Raw genomic sequence first — 18,413 nt, 5'->3', positions numbered from 1 at the left:
ATCTGGAACTTCCGTATTCCTGTCGGTGTCTTCGAGAGATAAGAGTGATGTACAATACTTATTCAGTTCATCTGCCATCACCGTGCACCCCGAGTCCATTAATACCTCTCCATCATCATTTTACAGTGGTTCGATATCCATTTCCGCCTTTCTTTTACACTAGAATTACCTGAAGAAACATTTGGTATCCTCTTTAATATTACCGGCTAGCTCACTTAAGTGTTCCATTTTTTCCTTCTTAATTATTTTAGTTGCATTCTGTTGGCTTTTAAAATCTTCCCAATCCTTCAACATACTAGTGATTTTTGCTCTATAGCCTCTCTTTGGTTTTTATGTTTTCTTTGGTTACTCGTATAAGCCACGGTTTTGTCACCTTAGCTTTAGAATACTAGAGATTTGAGGGCGAAGAACATCTCAAACAGAACTGTAGTCAGCTCGACTTCTTCGGTCTGCAGAGAATTCAAGGGGAACCTCTTCACCCACAGAGTGGTGACTATTTGGACCTCATTCACATGGACAGTGAGAGGTGAATAACAGGGGAGGATTTGAAAGATCTGCTGTGGAACAGAATCACTGGCAGGGTCCAGCCGGCCTGAGTTCACTCTCTGCTGTACACTAGGTGTGTTATAAATTCACTAAGTACCGGAGACAGCATTTAATATAGAAATGATTCATTTGTCACAGATCTAGTCCCATTAAAGGAGAATATGCGGCAGAAGAAACCCCTCTCATGCCCAGTGACCAGGGTACAGAACTGGGTGTGGTGAGCAGTACCAATAATTGCAGAGTTCAGCACCGACAGTCACTCTCGACATTGCATTCAGCAACGGTGATGGACAAATATCCAGCATGCAGCTCAGTGAAACGTTCTCCCAGTGTGAAACGGTAGTGTGTGGTAAGTGTAACACGCAGTAAGGTTTCACTGCTAAAGTAACGGTCTCTCTGTAATGTTTCGCTGCTGAGGTAATGGTTTCTCTGTAGCAGCAATGTTTATGTTAGGACTGGAGGAAATAGGCTTCTCGAGTGAGGGGCTATGCAATGACAGAAATATTCTTTCTTGTGAGTCTGGAAGAGATATTTTCACGGTTTTTTGCTGGGGAGAAATGAGAAGACGTGAATGGAGAGAACGGGCCCTTTTTCCTTTTTTATTCATTTTCTTTACTAACTCTATAGTCAAAGTAAGAAATATAGAGCTGAATCGTTTAATTGCATATTGTGTATCGTTTGTAATTTCAGGGTACTGATCTGTAACATGGGACACATCACACAACATTCACCCAAATGAGATTTCTTAAGTTTGGACGGGCTGGGGGGGGGGGGGACTATCACCCCGTATATTAAACTGCCAGCTGAAGCGAAAGTTACGTAAGGTTAGATGACTGAGTGAATCGCTTCCCTCATTCACAGCAGATGAACAACCTCTCCACAGTGTGAACTCACTGATGCACTTTTGGTTGATTTGGCTGTGAAAATCTCCTCCTAAAGTCTGCGCAGGTGATCAGTCCCGAGCGTGAACTCGCTGGTGTCTCTGTAGTTGAGATGGCCGAGTGAATCCCTTCCCACACATTGAAGCCTGAATTATTCTTCTCCGTCGAGGCTACGTCGTAGGCTCTACGTAGCCGCGTACCCGACGCTACACCCTCGGCTGTACAGTATGCCGTAGCCTAACGTGCACATTCCTAAAACTGTAACTACGCGTCGCAGCGACGCCGACGACAAGAACTGTGAGTGGACCACCTGGTAGCAGGCAATTCTCTTTTCCTTTTCAATCTTTTTATTAAGTTTCAAATTTAATAAGCATAGCAATAATATTAATAATATAAAGAGGTCGGAATTACATTAATAACGGTTAACATGTAAAAACACCAATTCCAAATGACAAATATAATTTAACCTCCCAATCTCACAGCAACTAACCATGAAAAAAATATTCTATACAGGGAAAACACCCTAAACTAGAAAAAAAAACTAATCTAAATAAAAAGAAATAGAGAAAGGTTGGGCTGTCAAATCACAATGGCTGAAATTATTATTTGTCATTAACTCCGCTCCTCTATACATGAACAAAACCTTATTACACAAGATTCGGAAAGGGTCAACTTACATCATATGAAATTATTGAATAAATGCTCTCCGAGTCTCTTCAAATTTAACCGAAGGATCCACGGTACCACTCGTATTTTTTTTTCTCCAAGGTTAGACATGCTACATCTTGGGAAAACCTTTACAAGGTAGTTGGGGGATTGGAATCCTTCAAGTAAAATGGGTCTTCTGGCTATTAATGTAACAAATGCAATTAGACGACAAGCTGATGAGGATAGTTGACTAGAATCTATCACTGGTAGTCCAAATATTGCAATAACAGGATGTGGCTGTAAATCAATACGCAGAACTACTGAGATAATATCAAATATATCTTTCCAATATTATTTTTAGAAGAGGACAAGAGCAGAACATACGTTTCAATGAAGCTACCTCGGAATTACATTGATCACAGACAGGATTTAATGGCAGTAAAAATGAGCTAACTTATCCTTGGACACATGTGCCCTTTGAACCATCTTAAATTGCATGAAGGCATGTCTGACACACACTGAAGAGGTATTTTCTAATTGAAGAATTTTCTCACATTTCTGTACAGGTAAATGTATCCAAAGTTCTCTTTCCGACCCATTCTTAATTTTATCAGAAGTATCTAAGAGTATTTTCATAATTAAATCATAAATAAATGATAATAAACTCTTTTGATATGGATTTGAACTTTTTTTCCCCGTAACTTCAATTTGATGTGATATCGGAACAGAAAGTAAAATAACATTCAAAAAGTTTCTAATCTGTAAATATCAGAAAAAGTGTGATCTAGGGAAATCATATTTATTAGAAAACTGTTCAAAAGACATAAAACAATCAGCCATAAATAAGTCACGAAAACATAATTTTCCCTTTGTTTTCCGTAAAAGAAAAGCTTGATCAATTTAAACGGTTGAAAGAAAAAAAAAGATATAATAGAACTTGAGAGTATATTTTTATTGTCCAAAAACTTTACAAAATTGAAACCATATTCCTATTTTACGTTTAATTATTGGATTTACCATTTGTTTATTCAATTTAGTAAGTGCAAAGGGGAGCAAAGCCTCTAAAATAGAAGCCAATGAAAACTCCTGTACAGACTCACGCTCGAGGTTCATCCATCCTGGACACTAAGTTTCAACCATCTCTTGTGTCCAAAACGTTAAATATCGAATATTAATTGCCCAATAATAAAATCTAGGATCCGCCTTCCTGTTTTGACTGCTGTAAATATTTCTTCCTTAAGCAGGAATTTCTATTCTGCCGTATATATGAAGAAATTTTAGAATCAATAATATCAAAAAGAAAGATTTAGGGATAAAAAATGATATTGCATAAAATAGATACAGAAATTTAGGTAAAAAAAATCATCTCAATAGCATTAATGTAACCAATCAAGGATAAGGACAATGGGGACCATTTAGTAAACAATTGTTTAACATGATCAATTAAGGGTAAACATTAACTTTAAATAAATTGTTGCGATTCTTAGTAATTTTAACACCCAAATAAATAATCAGCAACCAATCTAAATGATGACTGTCTACTCATTGTGAATTGCATATTTAATGGATTAAGCACACTTTTATTCAGAATCAGTTTATAGGCAGGAAAACTACTAAACTGAGGAAGTCGTGTTATTACTGCAGGAATGGATTTCTCTGGATTAGAAATATATAGTGACAGTTCATCTGCATATTGCGATACTTTATGCGTCCCATTCCCATGCGTACCACCAAATAAGTTGGGTGAATCATGAATAGGGATGCCAAGGGCTGATAGTAAGAGTCTCAAAGGTCAGCTTTGTCTAGTACCTTGGAAAAGCCTGAAGAAAGGGGATCTCTGATTATTAGTGAAACAGACGCCAAAAGTATATGATATATCAATTGGATCCAAAATATAAATTTTGGGCTAAAATTAGATTTATCAAATATAGTAAAAAAAATTCCCATTCAAGTGTATAAAACGCCTTCTCGTTTTCGAGCAAGATAACATTTTGGAGTCTTAGATAAAATAGTGTATACAATGTTCATTAATCTCCAAACATTAAAATGTGAATAATGATTTTTAATAAATCCTGTCTGATCCTCAGAGACAATTTTTTGGCAATACCTTCTTCAATCTAATTGCTAATATTTTAGAAAGAATTTTAGATTCCACATTCAACAAAGATCGAGGTCTGTATGATGCACATTCAGTGAGATCTTTATCATTTTTAGGAATTAAAGAAATAGATGCTTCATAAAAGGATTGTGGTAATTTACCTATAAATGAAGCATCTTTAAAATTTTTACCTAACCAGGAGAAAGTAAATCAGAAAAAGATTTGAAAAATTCAGCAGTATACCATCCAGACCAGGTGCTTTACCAGAATTCATTGACTAAATTGCTTACTTCCCCTTCAGTAATGGGTGTGACTAATACTAAACGTTCATTAACTGATTATTTCAGAATACTTAATTTCTTTTAAAATTCATGCAATATGGTAGAATCATCAGGAAATTCTAATTGTTATAAAATTCTTGAAAAGATTTGTTAACTTCACCATGGTCAACCGTCAAAATACCTTCCCGTTTGCAAACCCTATTAATCTGAAGTTTTGCCAAATCACTTTTAATTGGTCACCCAATAATTTTCCTGATCTATTACCATATTTATAAAATCGACTCTTAGTTTTAAGTAACTGATCTTCAATCGGGGATGCTAATAACAAACGATGTTGCATCTGAAGTTCAATTCTCTCTTTATAAAGATTTAAAATGGGAGCAAAAGAATATTTTCTATCAATTTCTTTAATATTATTAACCAATGTACATATTTCATTAAGAATTTGTTTTTTCAAACCAGCAGAGTATGAGATAATTTGCCCTCAGATATATGATTTAAAGGTATTGCATAATATCCCACTGAAAATTTCTTCCATTGAGTTAGTAGAAAAGAAAAAAGGCAATCTGTTCTTTAATGAAATTAACAAAACTTATGCCATGAAGTAACATAGAGTTGAACCACCATTCATCATAGGATTCAGACAACAATTAAAATCTCCACCCAATATTACCATATATTCATTTAAATTGAGAAAAAATACAAAAACGTGCTTAAAGAATTCAGGATAGTCAGTATTCAGTGCATAACTATTAACCAAAACTAATTTATCTTTATAAAGTTAACCAGTGTCTAATAGAGATCTACAATATGGGTCTGAAATTGTATCATAGTGAAGAAATGAGTTTCAGGAGTCTAGAAAAAAGAAACACCTTTCACCTTAGTCAATGAGTGAAACTGTTGGCCTTTTCAAAACCTAAAGAAGTACTGATTATCATTCTTCCTCACACGAGCCTCCTGCACAAACATAATCTGAGCATTCAGTCTATGAAAAACTCTAAAAATCTTCTTGCATTTAATTGGATGATTCAAACCATTTGTATTCCATGAAACAAAATTAATAATTCCAAAATAATTAATGATATCCATTGTCCTTAAATAAACAGTGTAGTATGTAAAGTGTTAACCATATTGCATAGGAAACGAATCAGGAAGAGGGAAAGTTTAAAGAGGAACCAGAAGATATGACAACAGAGACATTTTTGTAGATTCAATTCAGCCCAAAAGAAAAATACTAGACTAATAGCCCTATTCCCCCACCCACAAAGACCAAAAACCTGGCCAATAGAGAGCCAGAGAACTATCTAAGAACCTCACTACCCCCATCTCCCATGAGGAAAAATCTCCAAATTACAAAAATATAAACAAACCATCCATAGTCAAAAAATTATGAGGAATGTCAAACACATTTCAAAGAAAACAGCCTATTGCAGACCGTTTTAAATGACGTCTTTAAAAATGACACAAAATACAATCTTAATAATACTTCAAGAAAAAAAAATTCAGCAAATCAGAGTCTTATTAATTTTCAAAAGCAAACAATTAAAAATAAAAAAACTAAAACAATGAATGTAAAAGAAAGGAACTTTAACATGGAAACATAATAAATATCCGTACATCAGAACACAGTACGACTGTAATCAACCCAAGGGCGAAGTTCTAAAGTGTCCAAATTTATTAACTAATAAATTTGGTTGTTAACAAATAAACCAGATATACACAGACATAAAGGAATGGTAAATTTTATAGACATCCAAACACAAATATTGATCTTCAAAATATTAAACATCTGCATTCAAGCTTAGATCTTCGAGAAATTGTTTTGCTTCATCCATGGATTGTAACCATTTAAATGATCTATGAGGCAGAACAACCCTTAGGTGAAAGGGATATAACAAAGCCAGATGAAGAATCCTCTGATATAATTCTGACATCACCATTTTAAAACGCGATCTTTCTTGCATAACCTCAGGACAACAATCTTCAGCAAAATGAAACTAAAGATGCTGATGCTCAGTAACTCCTTTCTGATGAGCAATCGGAATGAAGAGCTCCTTAGTATTCACATTGTGACATCGTAGAATTACATGACGCGGTTTTAACCCTTTCGACGGTTTTGGTTTCAGCGCCCGATGTGTGCGGTCGAGCGCAGGAAGAGAAGAAAAACCTCTGAGCCAAAGACCTCCATTCAGAATTGAGAAAAAAATGAGTAAGATCCCTGCTCTCAATGTCCTCACTGAGTCTATTATTCGCAAATTCAGTCTGTGGCTTCGACTCTCCAAATCAGTAAACCTGACTTTATTCTGCTCCAATGTATGAGTGATCGAAGTTCGTTTCTTTTCCAAAGAATTCAATTTGTGATCTCTCTGTTTTCCAGCTTATAAGGCACTGAAATTTGTCACTGCTGTTTTTCATTCTTCTTTTCAAGTGTTGCCAATCCACCTTAGCTCTCCTTGAACCATACTTCCAAAGTAGTAAACCTTTTATCCAGTTTTTCATCCAAAAGATTCGAGATAGCCTGTAAAGTAAGTTGAAACTCTTTAGGCGGTTCAAAGACATCTTCTTTCTTCCCATTTCCATTGCCAGTTTCCTCGCCTTCAGCTAATGCCTTTCTTCCTCTATAAGCCATTTCAGTCGATTAAAATCCAAATTCAAACATATAAAACTGTTATAAACACTTTGATAAAGATATTAAAGGGGTGGTAAGACAATTTAAAATGAGTGGAGCAAGGCCCGAAAGCTAACCACTCCATGTAGCGCCTCCAAGAAAGTCTTTTACCTAATGTAGCCTAACGTGCACATTCCCAAAAATGTAGCTATGCGTCGTGGTGACACAGACCGCAAGAACTGTGAATGGTTCACTTGGCAGCAGCCAGTTTCCTCCTATGAATTTCCAGTTGCTTCGAAGTTGGAAAGTGGACCAAGTCGAGGAAAGGATAAGTGATGTAGTCAGAAAATATGTACATTTGCATGACTCTTCAACGGCAGAGAATAAACACTTGAAAATGGCATCAAATTCGTGCAAAGAAATTTTCACAAACATCGGTTTGGACATTGTGGACTGCACAAAGTAATGGAAAAACTTCTCTCTTTCCTGCGCTGCAGTAATTTCAATAAAAGTAACTCTTGTTCAACATCGATTAGCTCGAACTCCAACAAGATGTAGTCAGCAGTCACCATCGTTCCCAACTCAGCACGAGTCAATGCAACACAGTAGCATAGAACCCCAACGCCAACTAGCGTTTTGGCAGAGTGACACAGGCACAAGAACACACAAGTAGCGTCTATGCAGAGGTAAAATTCAGGCTTCAGACGGTGAATGGCTTCTTCCCAGTGTGAACTCGCAGGTGTACCTTCAGATTAGATGACTGACTGAATCCCTTCCCGCAGACTGAGCAGGTGAATGGCCTCTCCCCAGTGTGAATTGACTGGTGTGCTTGTAGTTGGGATGACCCAGTGAATCCCTTCCCACAGTCTGAGCAGGTGAATGGCCTCTCTCTGGTGTGAACTCTCCGATGTACCTTCAGTTCAGATGATGTGATGAATCCCTTCCCACAGCCTAAGCAGGTGAATGGCCTCTCTCCAGTGTGAACTCTCTGATGTAGCTTCAGTTTAGATGAGCAAGTGAATCCCTTCCCACAGTCCAAACAGGTGAACGGCCGCTCCCCGGTGTGAACTCGCTGGTGAGCCATTAGGGTGTATGACTGAGTGAATCCCTTCCCACAGTCTGAGCAGGTGAATGGCCTCTCCCCACTATGAACTGACTGGTGTCTCAGTAGCTGAGTTGACAAAATGAATCCCTCCCCACAGTACAAACAGGTAAACAGCCTCTCCCCAGTGTGAACTGACCTGTGTGCTCGTAGGTGGGCAGACTGAGTGAATCCCTTCCCACACTCTAAGCAGGTGAATGGCCGCTCCCCAGTGTGAACTCGCTGATGCACCTTCAGTTCAGATGAGCAAGTGAATCTCTTCCCACAGTCCGAGCAGGTGAACGGCCTCTCCCCAGTGTGAACTCGTTGATGTACCTTCAGTTGGCATGACCAAATGAATCCCTTCCCACAGTCCGAGCAGGTGAATGGCGGCTGCCCGTTGTGAACTCGTTGGTGTACCATTAGGGTGGATGACCGAGTGAATCCCTTCCCACAGTCTGAGCAGGTGAATGGCCTCTCTCCAGTGTGAATTCTCTCATGTGCCTTCAGTTCAGATGACTGAGTGAATCCCTTCCCACAGTCTGAGCAGGAGAGCGGCTTCTCCCCAGTGTGAACTCTCTGATGTACCTTCAGTTCAGATCACCGAATGAATCCCTTCCCACAGTCTGAGCAGGTGAATGTTCTCTCTCCAGTGTGAACTCTCTGATGCACCTTCAGTTGGTATGACCAAGTGAATCCCTTCCCACAGTCTGAGCAGGTGAACCGCCACTGCCCAGTGTGAACTCGTTGGTGAGCCATTTGGGTGGATGACCAAGTGAATCCCTTCCGACAGTCTGAGCAGGTGAACGGCCGCTCCCCGGAGTGAATTTGCTAGTGAACCATTAGGTCAGATGACCGAGTGAATCCTTCCCCAAATTCACCAAAGGACCAGCCTCTGCCCAGTGTGAACTGACTGGTGTGTCCACAGGTGGGATGACCGACTGAATCCCTTCTCACACACAGAATAGGTGAATGGCCTTGTCCCAGTGTGAACTTGGTGATGTCCCTTCAGATGAAATGACCAACTGTATCCATTCCCACTGTCTGAGCAGATGAATGGGTTCCTCACCTGTTTAAAATGACCGGTGTGCCAGTCGTTCAGATGACCGAGTGAATCCCTCCCCACAGTCTGAGCAGGAAGGATGATCGAGTGAATCCCTTGCTCCACTTCTTATGTATCTGGACAGAGACAGCAAAACTGGTGTTTTGTGTTCGAGATTCCCGTAGACAAATTCCTTGCCATTTTTAACCTGAAAAAGATTTACAAAATCCATCAATGGGTTTAAGACAACATTTCAGATGAGATCACTTGAGTTGCCAAGGTGTGATCTGACATCACACAGCTACAGTGAGGTTTAACCCAAATAGGACAGAGAAATCATCTTCTAACTGTGCACAGTGCTGGTATTTGGAATGACCATCAAACTCTCTGGTGTTCTTCCTGTCTCTGTAAGAATGGGGCATTTCTGCCATCTCCAATCTGCAACCTGGCTCAGTTTGACTCTCCATTGGTATTATTCCCTGTTCCCACTGAGCTGCATGGGATCCTGGCCCCACAGTAACTGAAACAATCTCATACAAATATCTGGCAGTGCATTCCATGCACCTACAACTCTCTGTGTAAAAAACTTACCCCTGACTTCCCCTCGGTATCTATTTCCAAGCACCATAAAACTCTGCTCCCTCGTGTTAGAGATTTCAGCCCTGGGAAAACAAACCTCTGGCTGTGCACGCGATCAATGCCCCTCATCATCCTGTACACCTAGAAAAGGCTCTAAACATAAACAAGGAAATTATACATTGCTTTGAGGATTTGTTAGAAGTACAGAATATCAAGAGAGTATAGATAGGGTAAATGCAAGCAGCTTTTTCCACTGAGGTTGGGTGGGATGACAACCAGAGGTCATGGGTCAGTGGGGAGGGTGAAAATTTAATGGAAACATTTGGAAAAGCTGTTTACTGAAATGATTGTGAGAGTGTGGAATGAGATGTCAGCACAAGTGGTGAATATGAGCACAGTTTCACCATTTAAAAGAAGTTTGGATGGGAGCCTGGATAGTAGGGGTATGGAGGTGTGTAAAAACAGCCCAAAGAATATCGGGGACCAAATTCACCACAACCACAAACTGTTCCTGCTGCTGCTACCATCCAGGAAATGGTAAACCAGCAAAAGGAACAACAAGCTCTGGGACATCATCTTCCACCAGGCCATCAGACTGATTAATTGATTTCTATGTTTTCTTGACTGTCCTATATATAAACTAATTATTATAAATCAATTTAAATTACACATTGCATATTTAGATAGTAACATAACGTAAATATTTCTGCACATCTATATGAAGGATGTACATAATAAAGTCAATTCAATTCACCATCTCCACTATCTGTTCTGTCATTTTAGCTCCCATTCCCCCTACAACTTACTTTAACCATATCAGCACCCGCCACTACCTCTAGTAAGCCTTACCACTAAGATATTAGTCGCCACTTGTTCTGTTCCCCTAACTAACAAATCCATTTATCAGCCCTTTGAATTTCCTCCCCCCAACAGTTTCTAAAGTGTTCCACCCGTTGTTGTAGGGCATGGTCACTAGAGTACTCTCTTTCTTTCTTTTTCAATCTTTTTTATTGATCTTCATATATACACAAAAAACATAACATAATAATGAGTAAATTATGAATGCAATAGACTTGAAATCACATTGATAATAAGATAACAATATCCTACTAAACATCAACAGAAGAAAATACCTTAATCAATCAAGTCCACATGATTATATGAAAAAAAACAAAAATAACCATTAAAAAAGAAAAGAAAATATTAAAAATATGTGAAAAAATATATATTAAAAAACTAAACTAACATGGGCAATAATAACAGTTTACAAGTATATGATAGTGTCAAAGAACTCCGGAACTCCATACCTGAACATGAATAAGCAGAAAGAAGGTCTGGAAAAGGCCAAATTAATTCATATGAAAATGTCGAATAAACGGTCTCCAAGTTTCTTCAAATTTAATTGATGAGTCAAAAATAGTGCTTCTAATTTTTTCCAAACTCAGATAAGAAATAGTTTGAGAAAGCCATTGAAATGTGGTAGGAGGATTTACTTCTTTCCAATTTTGTAATATAGACCTTCCGGCCATTAATGTTACAAAAGCAATCATTCGTCTGATTGAAGGGGAAAACTGATTACCATCTTCATTTGGTATGCCAAAAATTGCAGTAATAAAATGAGGTTGTAAATCTATATTCCAAATTGAGGAAATAGTAGTAAATATGTCCTTCCAATAATTATGTAAAGTGGGACATGACCAGAACATATGGGTCAATGAGGCCACTTCTGAATGACATCTGTCACATTGAGGGTTAATATGAGAATAGAATCGAGCAAGTTTATCTTTAGACATATGAGCTCTATGTACAATTTTAAATTGTATTAAAGCATGTTTAGCACATATAGAAGAAGAATTAACCATTTGCAAAATTTTTTCCCATTTATCTGTTGATATGTTATATTGAACTTCTTTTTCCCATTCTTGTTTAATTCTAACTGATATTTCTGGTTGTATCTTCATAATCATATTATAAATAAAAGCTACTAATCCCTTCTGACAAGGATTTAAGGTAAAAATCAAATCTGTAATGTCCACCAAAGTTAAATTAGAAAAAGATGGTAAAACTTTATGTAAGAAATTTCTAATTTGTAAATATCTGAAAAAAATTAGATTTAGGTCATTCAAATTTGTTGGAAAGTTGATCAAAAGACATCAAAGTATCTTCAAAAAAGAGATCACGAAAACATTTTATACCTTTCCTTTTCCATATGTTAAAAGCTTGATCTGTCCAGGAGAGTATGAAAAAAAAATTAAATAAGATAGGGCTATCAAGAACAAAGTTTTTCAAAATAAAAAACTTACGAAATTGAAACCAAATTCGTAATGTATGTTTAATAACAGGATTAAATATTTGTTTATTAAATTTAACTAAATCCGCAGGAAGACAAGAACCAAGAACAGAGAATAGAGAATATCCCTTTACCTCATTACATTCCAAATTTACCCACTGTGGGCACAGTGGTGAATCCAAATCTAGTTTCCAATACAATAAATTACGAATATTATTTGCCCAATAATAAAATCTAAAATTGGGTAAAGCTAAACCACCAGCTTTTTTTGATTTTTGTAATTGCTTTTTACTTAACCTAGGGTTTTTATTTTGCCACACAAATGAGGAAATTTTTGAATCAATGTTATCAAAAAAAGATTTAGGAATAAAAACTGGTAGGGCTTGAAATAAGTATAAAAATTTCGGTAAAATCATCATTTTAATAGCATTAATCCGACCAATTAATGATAAAAACAAAGGAGACCATCTTGTAGTAAGTTGATGAATTTGATGAAGCATAGGTAAAAAATTCAGTCTAAATAAATCTTTATATTTCTTGGTAATTTTTATACCTAGATAGGTAAAGTTATCAGTAACAACTTTAAATGGTATCCTATCACTCAATAAAGTTTGTGCATTTAAAGGAAATAATTCACTCTTATCTAAATTTAGTTTATAACCAGAAAAAGTACCAAATTGAACCAACAAGGATAAAATAGCAGGAACAGACCTATCAGGGTCAGAAATATATAACAGCAAATCATCAGCATAAAGAGATAATTTGTATAACTTCTCATTACGGGTAATACCAAAAATATTAGGAGATTCACGAATAGCAATAGCTAAAGGTTCTAATGCAATATTAAATAATAAAGGACTTAAGGGACAGCCTTGTCTCGTACCACGAGATAATTGAAAAAAAGAGGATCTGTAGTTATTTGTAAAAACAGAAGCAACAGGTTTATGATATATTAATTTAATCCATGATATAAAGTTAGGACTAAAATTAAAATTTCTCAATGTATTAAATAAATATATCCATTCAACTCTATCAAAAGCTTTTTCAGCATCTAATGAAATAACACATTCTGGGATTGTGGGTGGTGAAGTATGAATTATATTAATCAATTTTCTAACATTAAAAAAGGAATACCGATTCCTCATAAAACCAGTTTGATCTTCTGAAATAATCTGAGATAGTACTTCTTCTAATCTAATAGCTAAAATTTTTGTAAGAATCTTAGAATCTACATTTAATAGTGATGTAGGGCGATAAGATGTACATAAAGTAGGATCTTTATCTTTTTTAAGAATTAGAGAAATATTAGCTTCATAAAAAGATTGAGGTAATCTCTTCTTAGCAAACGCATCATTAAAAATTTCACATAACCAAGGAGAAAGCAAAGAAGAAAAAGTTTTAAAAAATTCTACTATATAACCATCAGGACCAGGAGCTTTCCCTGAATTCATTGATGAGATAGCCTCTCCTATTTCCACCATAGAAATAGGAGCATCTAACAGGCTATGGTCTTCATCAGTCAGTTTAGGAATATTCAAATTGTTAAAAAAATTATCTATCATGGACTGGTCACCATCAAATTCTGAATGATATAAAGATTTATAAAAATCTTGAAAGGTATTATTAATTTCTTTATGATCAGTAGTTAAATTACCGTCTGATTTGCGAATTTTAATAATTTGTCGCTTAGTCGAGATAGCCTTTAATTGATTAGCTAACAGTTTACCAGTACGGTCACTATGAATATAAAATTGAGCCCTGGTCCTAATTAATTGATTTTCAATTGAAGAAGATAATAGTAAACTATGTTCCATTTGAAGCTCAACTCTCTTCTTATAAAGTTCTTTGGTAGGAGTCACGGAATAAATCTTATCAATTTCCTTGATTTTATCCACCAATAAAGCAATATCTAAATATCTTTGTTTTCTTTTACCAGCAGAATATGAGATAATTTGACCACGAATAAAAGCCTTAAAAGAGTCCCAAAGTATTCCTCTGTCGATTTCTTCAGTACAGTTTGTAGAGAAGAACAAGTCAATTTGCTGTTTTATATAAGTAATAAATTCTGGGTCTTGAAGCAAAGTAGCGTTAAGCCTCCAAGATCTGGTATTATTGGAATAGTCCGAAATCTTAATAGATAACTTCAAAGGTGCATGATCCGAAATAGTAATAGAATCATATTTACAATCAATAACATCCGTTAATAACCGATGATCAATAAGAAAATAGTCAATTCTAGAATAGCTATGATATACATGTGAAAAAAATGAAAATTCTTTATCTTTAGGGTTCAAAAACCGCCATATTTCTGTAATTCCCGAGTCAACCATAAATGAATTAATAAGTAGGGCTGATCTATTCGGAAGAGTACGAATCGATTTAGATCTATCCATCGAAGGATTCAAACAACAATTAAAATCTCCACCCATTATCAACATATATTCATTTAGATTAGGAAGAGAGGTAAATAAACGTTTAAAAAATTCAGGGCAGTCAAAGTTTGGAGCATAAATATTAACTAGAACAACTTTCCGATGGAAGAGTAAGCCAGTTATCAACAAAAATCTACCCTGTGGGTCAGAGATAATTTCATGATGTGTAAACGATATTGAGGGATCTATAAAAATAGACACACCCCTAATTTTAGCGGTACAATTCGAATGAAATTGTTGACCATTCAGAACCTAAAAAAACGTTGATTATCCTCCCTCCTGATATGGGTCTCCTGTGCAAAGATAATATTAGCATTCAGTCTATGGAATACTTTAAATATTTTTTTACGTTTAATCGGATGATTTAAACCATTAGTATTCCAGGAGATAAAGTTAACAGATCTATCCATCATACCAATATTAATTGTGTGTATCATAAAAGGTTAGAAAGACACATAACCCACAATTCAGGAAGGAGGAAAATTGATTCAGGAGCAACCGGAGAACATGACACCTCAACAATATTAGTAGTTTAAAGTTGGCCCATAAACTAAATGCAAAAAAAATAAAAAGCAAAAGCGTGAAAAAAGATCCCTACCCCCTCCCCCCACCCTTCGAAAAAAAGCCAAGCGGCAGGCGCATAATCTAATACTAATATTACCCCCATTTCAAGATGGCAGCTATATAAAAAAGATTAAAAGAAAACTACATAACACCCAAATTAAGATATAGAGTTGCAAATATATATATATATATATATATATCAATCAGAATAAAAGAAAACTAATATAATACAACAATCATTAATAAAAAAAGTATAAACGTCAAAATTTAAAAGTGTAATATACCTTTAAAAAAAATCCCATATTCAAATACAAGATGACGTTTCAAAAGCAAAGACTTATGGGAAGAAGAAACGCCATTTTGAAAAAGCCATATTACTAAATACAAATGTGAGTTCAGCAATCTGTTAAAAGACAAAATAACATTTAAAAAAAGGGATATAATAAACAGTACAATATATATATAAAAAAACCCAAAAATCCAAAACATTCGTCCCATATCTGAGTACAGGCAAACAGATAAATGCTTGTAAAAAACAGAATCTTACGGGAAAAAGAAACGACATCTTAAAAAAAAGGTAAATCATTATTGCAAAATATAAACGTATATAACCAAAACAGAAAGAAAAAAAAAGGATATTATCAAAATTAAAAAGAACATCTATAAACAATGATGCTAGTAAAAAAAAACCGGACCCATAGATCAAAAAATAAAAAGTTATAACCCATCTTCATAGGTTAAAACTTAAAATAGAAAGATATCCTCTCTCCGAAAAATCTTCCACATAACACATAGTTCAAGTTGCAGTAGAAGATCGAAATTCTTCAACAAATTTCTTCGCTTCTTCCGGAGTGTTGAAAAATCGTTGACTGTTGTCGTCCAGCACAATTCTAAGCTTCGCTGGATACATTAAAGCTTGTCTTAAGTCCAATCGAGTGAATCTCTGCCATCACTGGTTTAAAAGCGATTCTGGCTCTCATAACCTCATAAGAATAATCCTCAACAATTCGAAATTGAAAGTTTTTGTAGGAAGTCATACCTTTTTTACGAGCTAATCGAATTAAAAGCTTTTTCTCACGAGGATAATGAAGGCGAACAATCACTGCTCGTGGTTTATCAGTCGCAGCTGAAAACCTCGCAATTCTGTGAGCAAGGTCAATAACAGGTTTAGTTTCCAAACCTTCACCGAAAATTTCCCATAGTAAATTAGAGAAAAATTCAGTTAAATCACCGGACTCAACTTTTTCGGAAAACCCGATAATACGCAAATTCTGTCTGCGAGATCGATTTTCAAGATCAGAAATTTTAAACTTATGCTGATTTACAACTTTAAGAGTCGATTGTACCTTCTTATCCAACTCCTCAAGTGTACATGCTTTTTCAACAATTAATTTTTCAAGGGTCTCCAACTTATCTTCATGCCGCTGAATATCCGCTGCCTGTGACTGAAACTTAGTATCAAGCGATTTAACAGCTCCTTCAAGTTCAGACATTTTCGTGGTAAACGTGTTTTCCAAACTTGCCATTTTACTTTCCAAACTTGCCATTTTACTTTCCAGCTTGCTATCCAAACTTGCAAGTTTAGTGTCCAGAAGATTAGAAATTGCATCAATAGATAAAGGCTCCTTAGACGATTTCTTACTTGTAGCCATTTTAAGTTCGGCAAAGTTAGATCAAATATAGTTTTAAAAGAAAATAAAGTCAATCGAAAATATCAACTCATTTGATTAAATTCGAAAAGATTTGATTAAAGGGTGATTATAGTTAGAAAAGTGAAGAGCGCCTAAAAGGCAGATGTTTACGTCGCCATCTTGAAACTCCACCCCAGTGGTCACTAGAGTACTCTTGATGGCTATTTAACCTCATTCCCCTTCCTGACTCTCAACCAGTTTCCTATGTCCTGCACCTTGGGTGTAATTCACTTCTCTTCATGTCATATCTATCACCCCCTTCCAACTGCTGGATGATCTGGAATTCACCCATTTCAAGATCCAACACATTAAAGTGCAGGGTTACAAGCTGCAGCTGGAAGCACACCTAGTAGGTGAGGGCATCAGGGACACTGGAGGTCTCCCCTCCTTCCCTCCAATATCCCCTATAATTTGTAATATCCAGTGTGCAGATAAATCTTGTACTGTGCATTTTTTACCCAGTGACAAGATGTGCACAGTGAATTTTATATAGAGAGGTATTCATTTTCACAGCTAGCAAATCACTGTCAATAGGAACTTTGATCTCCTCTGGGTTTGATCCAGTTCATCTGCACTCTCACACAATCTATGTAGCAGGCCTGTAATGGATAATGAAGGATTTTCTCACCAAAGCTTTTGCATGTTGTCCATATGTGGTTTGCTTGCTAAATTACGCTTTAAAAAGTCAGATTTCCAAATATCACTCCACTTCTTCCCACTTACAAATTCTCCAGCAACTTTTGTATCACCACAATGCAAACAGGTATCACCAGTTTCTGTATTCTACATAAATATTTCCCCTGAACCCTCCCCCAGGTGACTGATGGTGGTGAACTCAGTGATGGCAATGCCAATGTATATGAAGGGAAGGGCAGTAGTTTGTCTCACTGGAGTCTGGCACATTTGTGATGTGAAAGTTACTTGTTGCCCAGGCCAAAAGTGTTTGATATCATTATGTACCCAGAGAGAATGGGACAAAACATGCTCTCACCGGTAGAAAAGTCGAGAACAAGAGGAGGTAGAGAAAGCAACACATACAAAATGCTGAAGGAACTCAGCAGGCCAGGCAGCATCTATGGAAAAGAGTACTAATGCTGAATTCCGCCGACATTGCGTGTGTGTTGCTTGGATTTCCAGCATCTGCAGTTTTTCCTCTTGTGATTGGAGGCAGAACAAAGGTGATTTTCTCAACTGCGGATGTAAAAGATTTTGTTCCCTTTCTCCGGGTTCCTAATCCTTGCATTTAGATGGCTGGAGCTCAGCTCTGTCTGAGAGATCCATCGGTTCCCATTCCCTCATCAGCCGGAAGCTCCCAGGATTGCAGGTCATGGTGTTGGGATTTCTCAGGAATTACCCGAAATCGGTGTTTAAGACAAAAAGTCAGAGGATCGCTCTTACCTGCTCTGATATTTCCAAGGCCTTCTGTGTACTGCGCGCATGCTTGAAACTTGGAGACGTCACAGCGCTGACGGCTGCGCATTTCATCAGTGTTTCAATGCGGGTCAATTTTTTTTCGCGCAGGCCCTTATGGGTAGTGAGGGTGCCATTAAAAATTTCTGCAAGCAGCGGTTCAATGTGCACACCTCATTTTTTTTCTTGTATGTATAGAAAAATCTGCAGCTATTTTAACGCAGAAAGTGGTTTCCAGAAACAATATACTCAATATCAACGT

The 18,413-nt window shown here is 36.6% G+C and overlaps 1 protein-coding gene across 1 annotated transcript; it reads right to left on the bottom strand.

Moving 5' to 3' along the window:
* Positions 1-1,819: 1,819 nt before the first annotated feature.
* Positions 1,820-18,178, bottom strand: LOC132388503 (zinc finger protein 214-like). Its single transcript, XM_059960870.1, has 2 exons — positions 18,140-18,178; positions 1,820-9,393 (listed from the first exon to the last, which is right to left on the bottom strand). The coding sequence occupies exon 2, from the start codon at positions 8,564-8,566 to the stop codon at positions 7,763-7,765; it is 804 nt and encodes a 267-aa protein (XP_059816853.1). The 5' UTR covers positions 8,567-9,393; positions 18,140-18,178; the 3' UTR covers positions 1,820-7,762.
* Between the last annotated feature and the right edge of the window lie 235 nt (positions 18,179-18,413).

This window comes from Hypanus sabinus, unplaced genomic scaffold, assembly GCF_030144855.1.
Source record: "Hypanus sabinus isolate sHypSab1 unplaced genomic scaffold, sHypSab1.hap1 scaffold_336, whole genome shotgun sequence".
NCBI lineage: Eukaryota > Metazoa > Chordata > Chondrichthyes > Myliobatiformes > Dasyatidae > Hypanus > Hypanus sabinus.
Note: the sequence above shows the minus strand (reverse complement) of the source record. Positions and strands in the feature narration are given on the sequence as shown.

Bases quoted from the DNA above. Each gene is read 5' to 3' on its own strand.
- LOC132388503 (XM_059960870.1), bottom strand. From the start codon at position 8,566: ATGGTACACCAACGAGTTCACAACGGGCAGCCGCCATTCACCTGCTCG.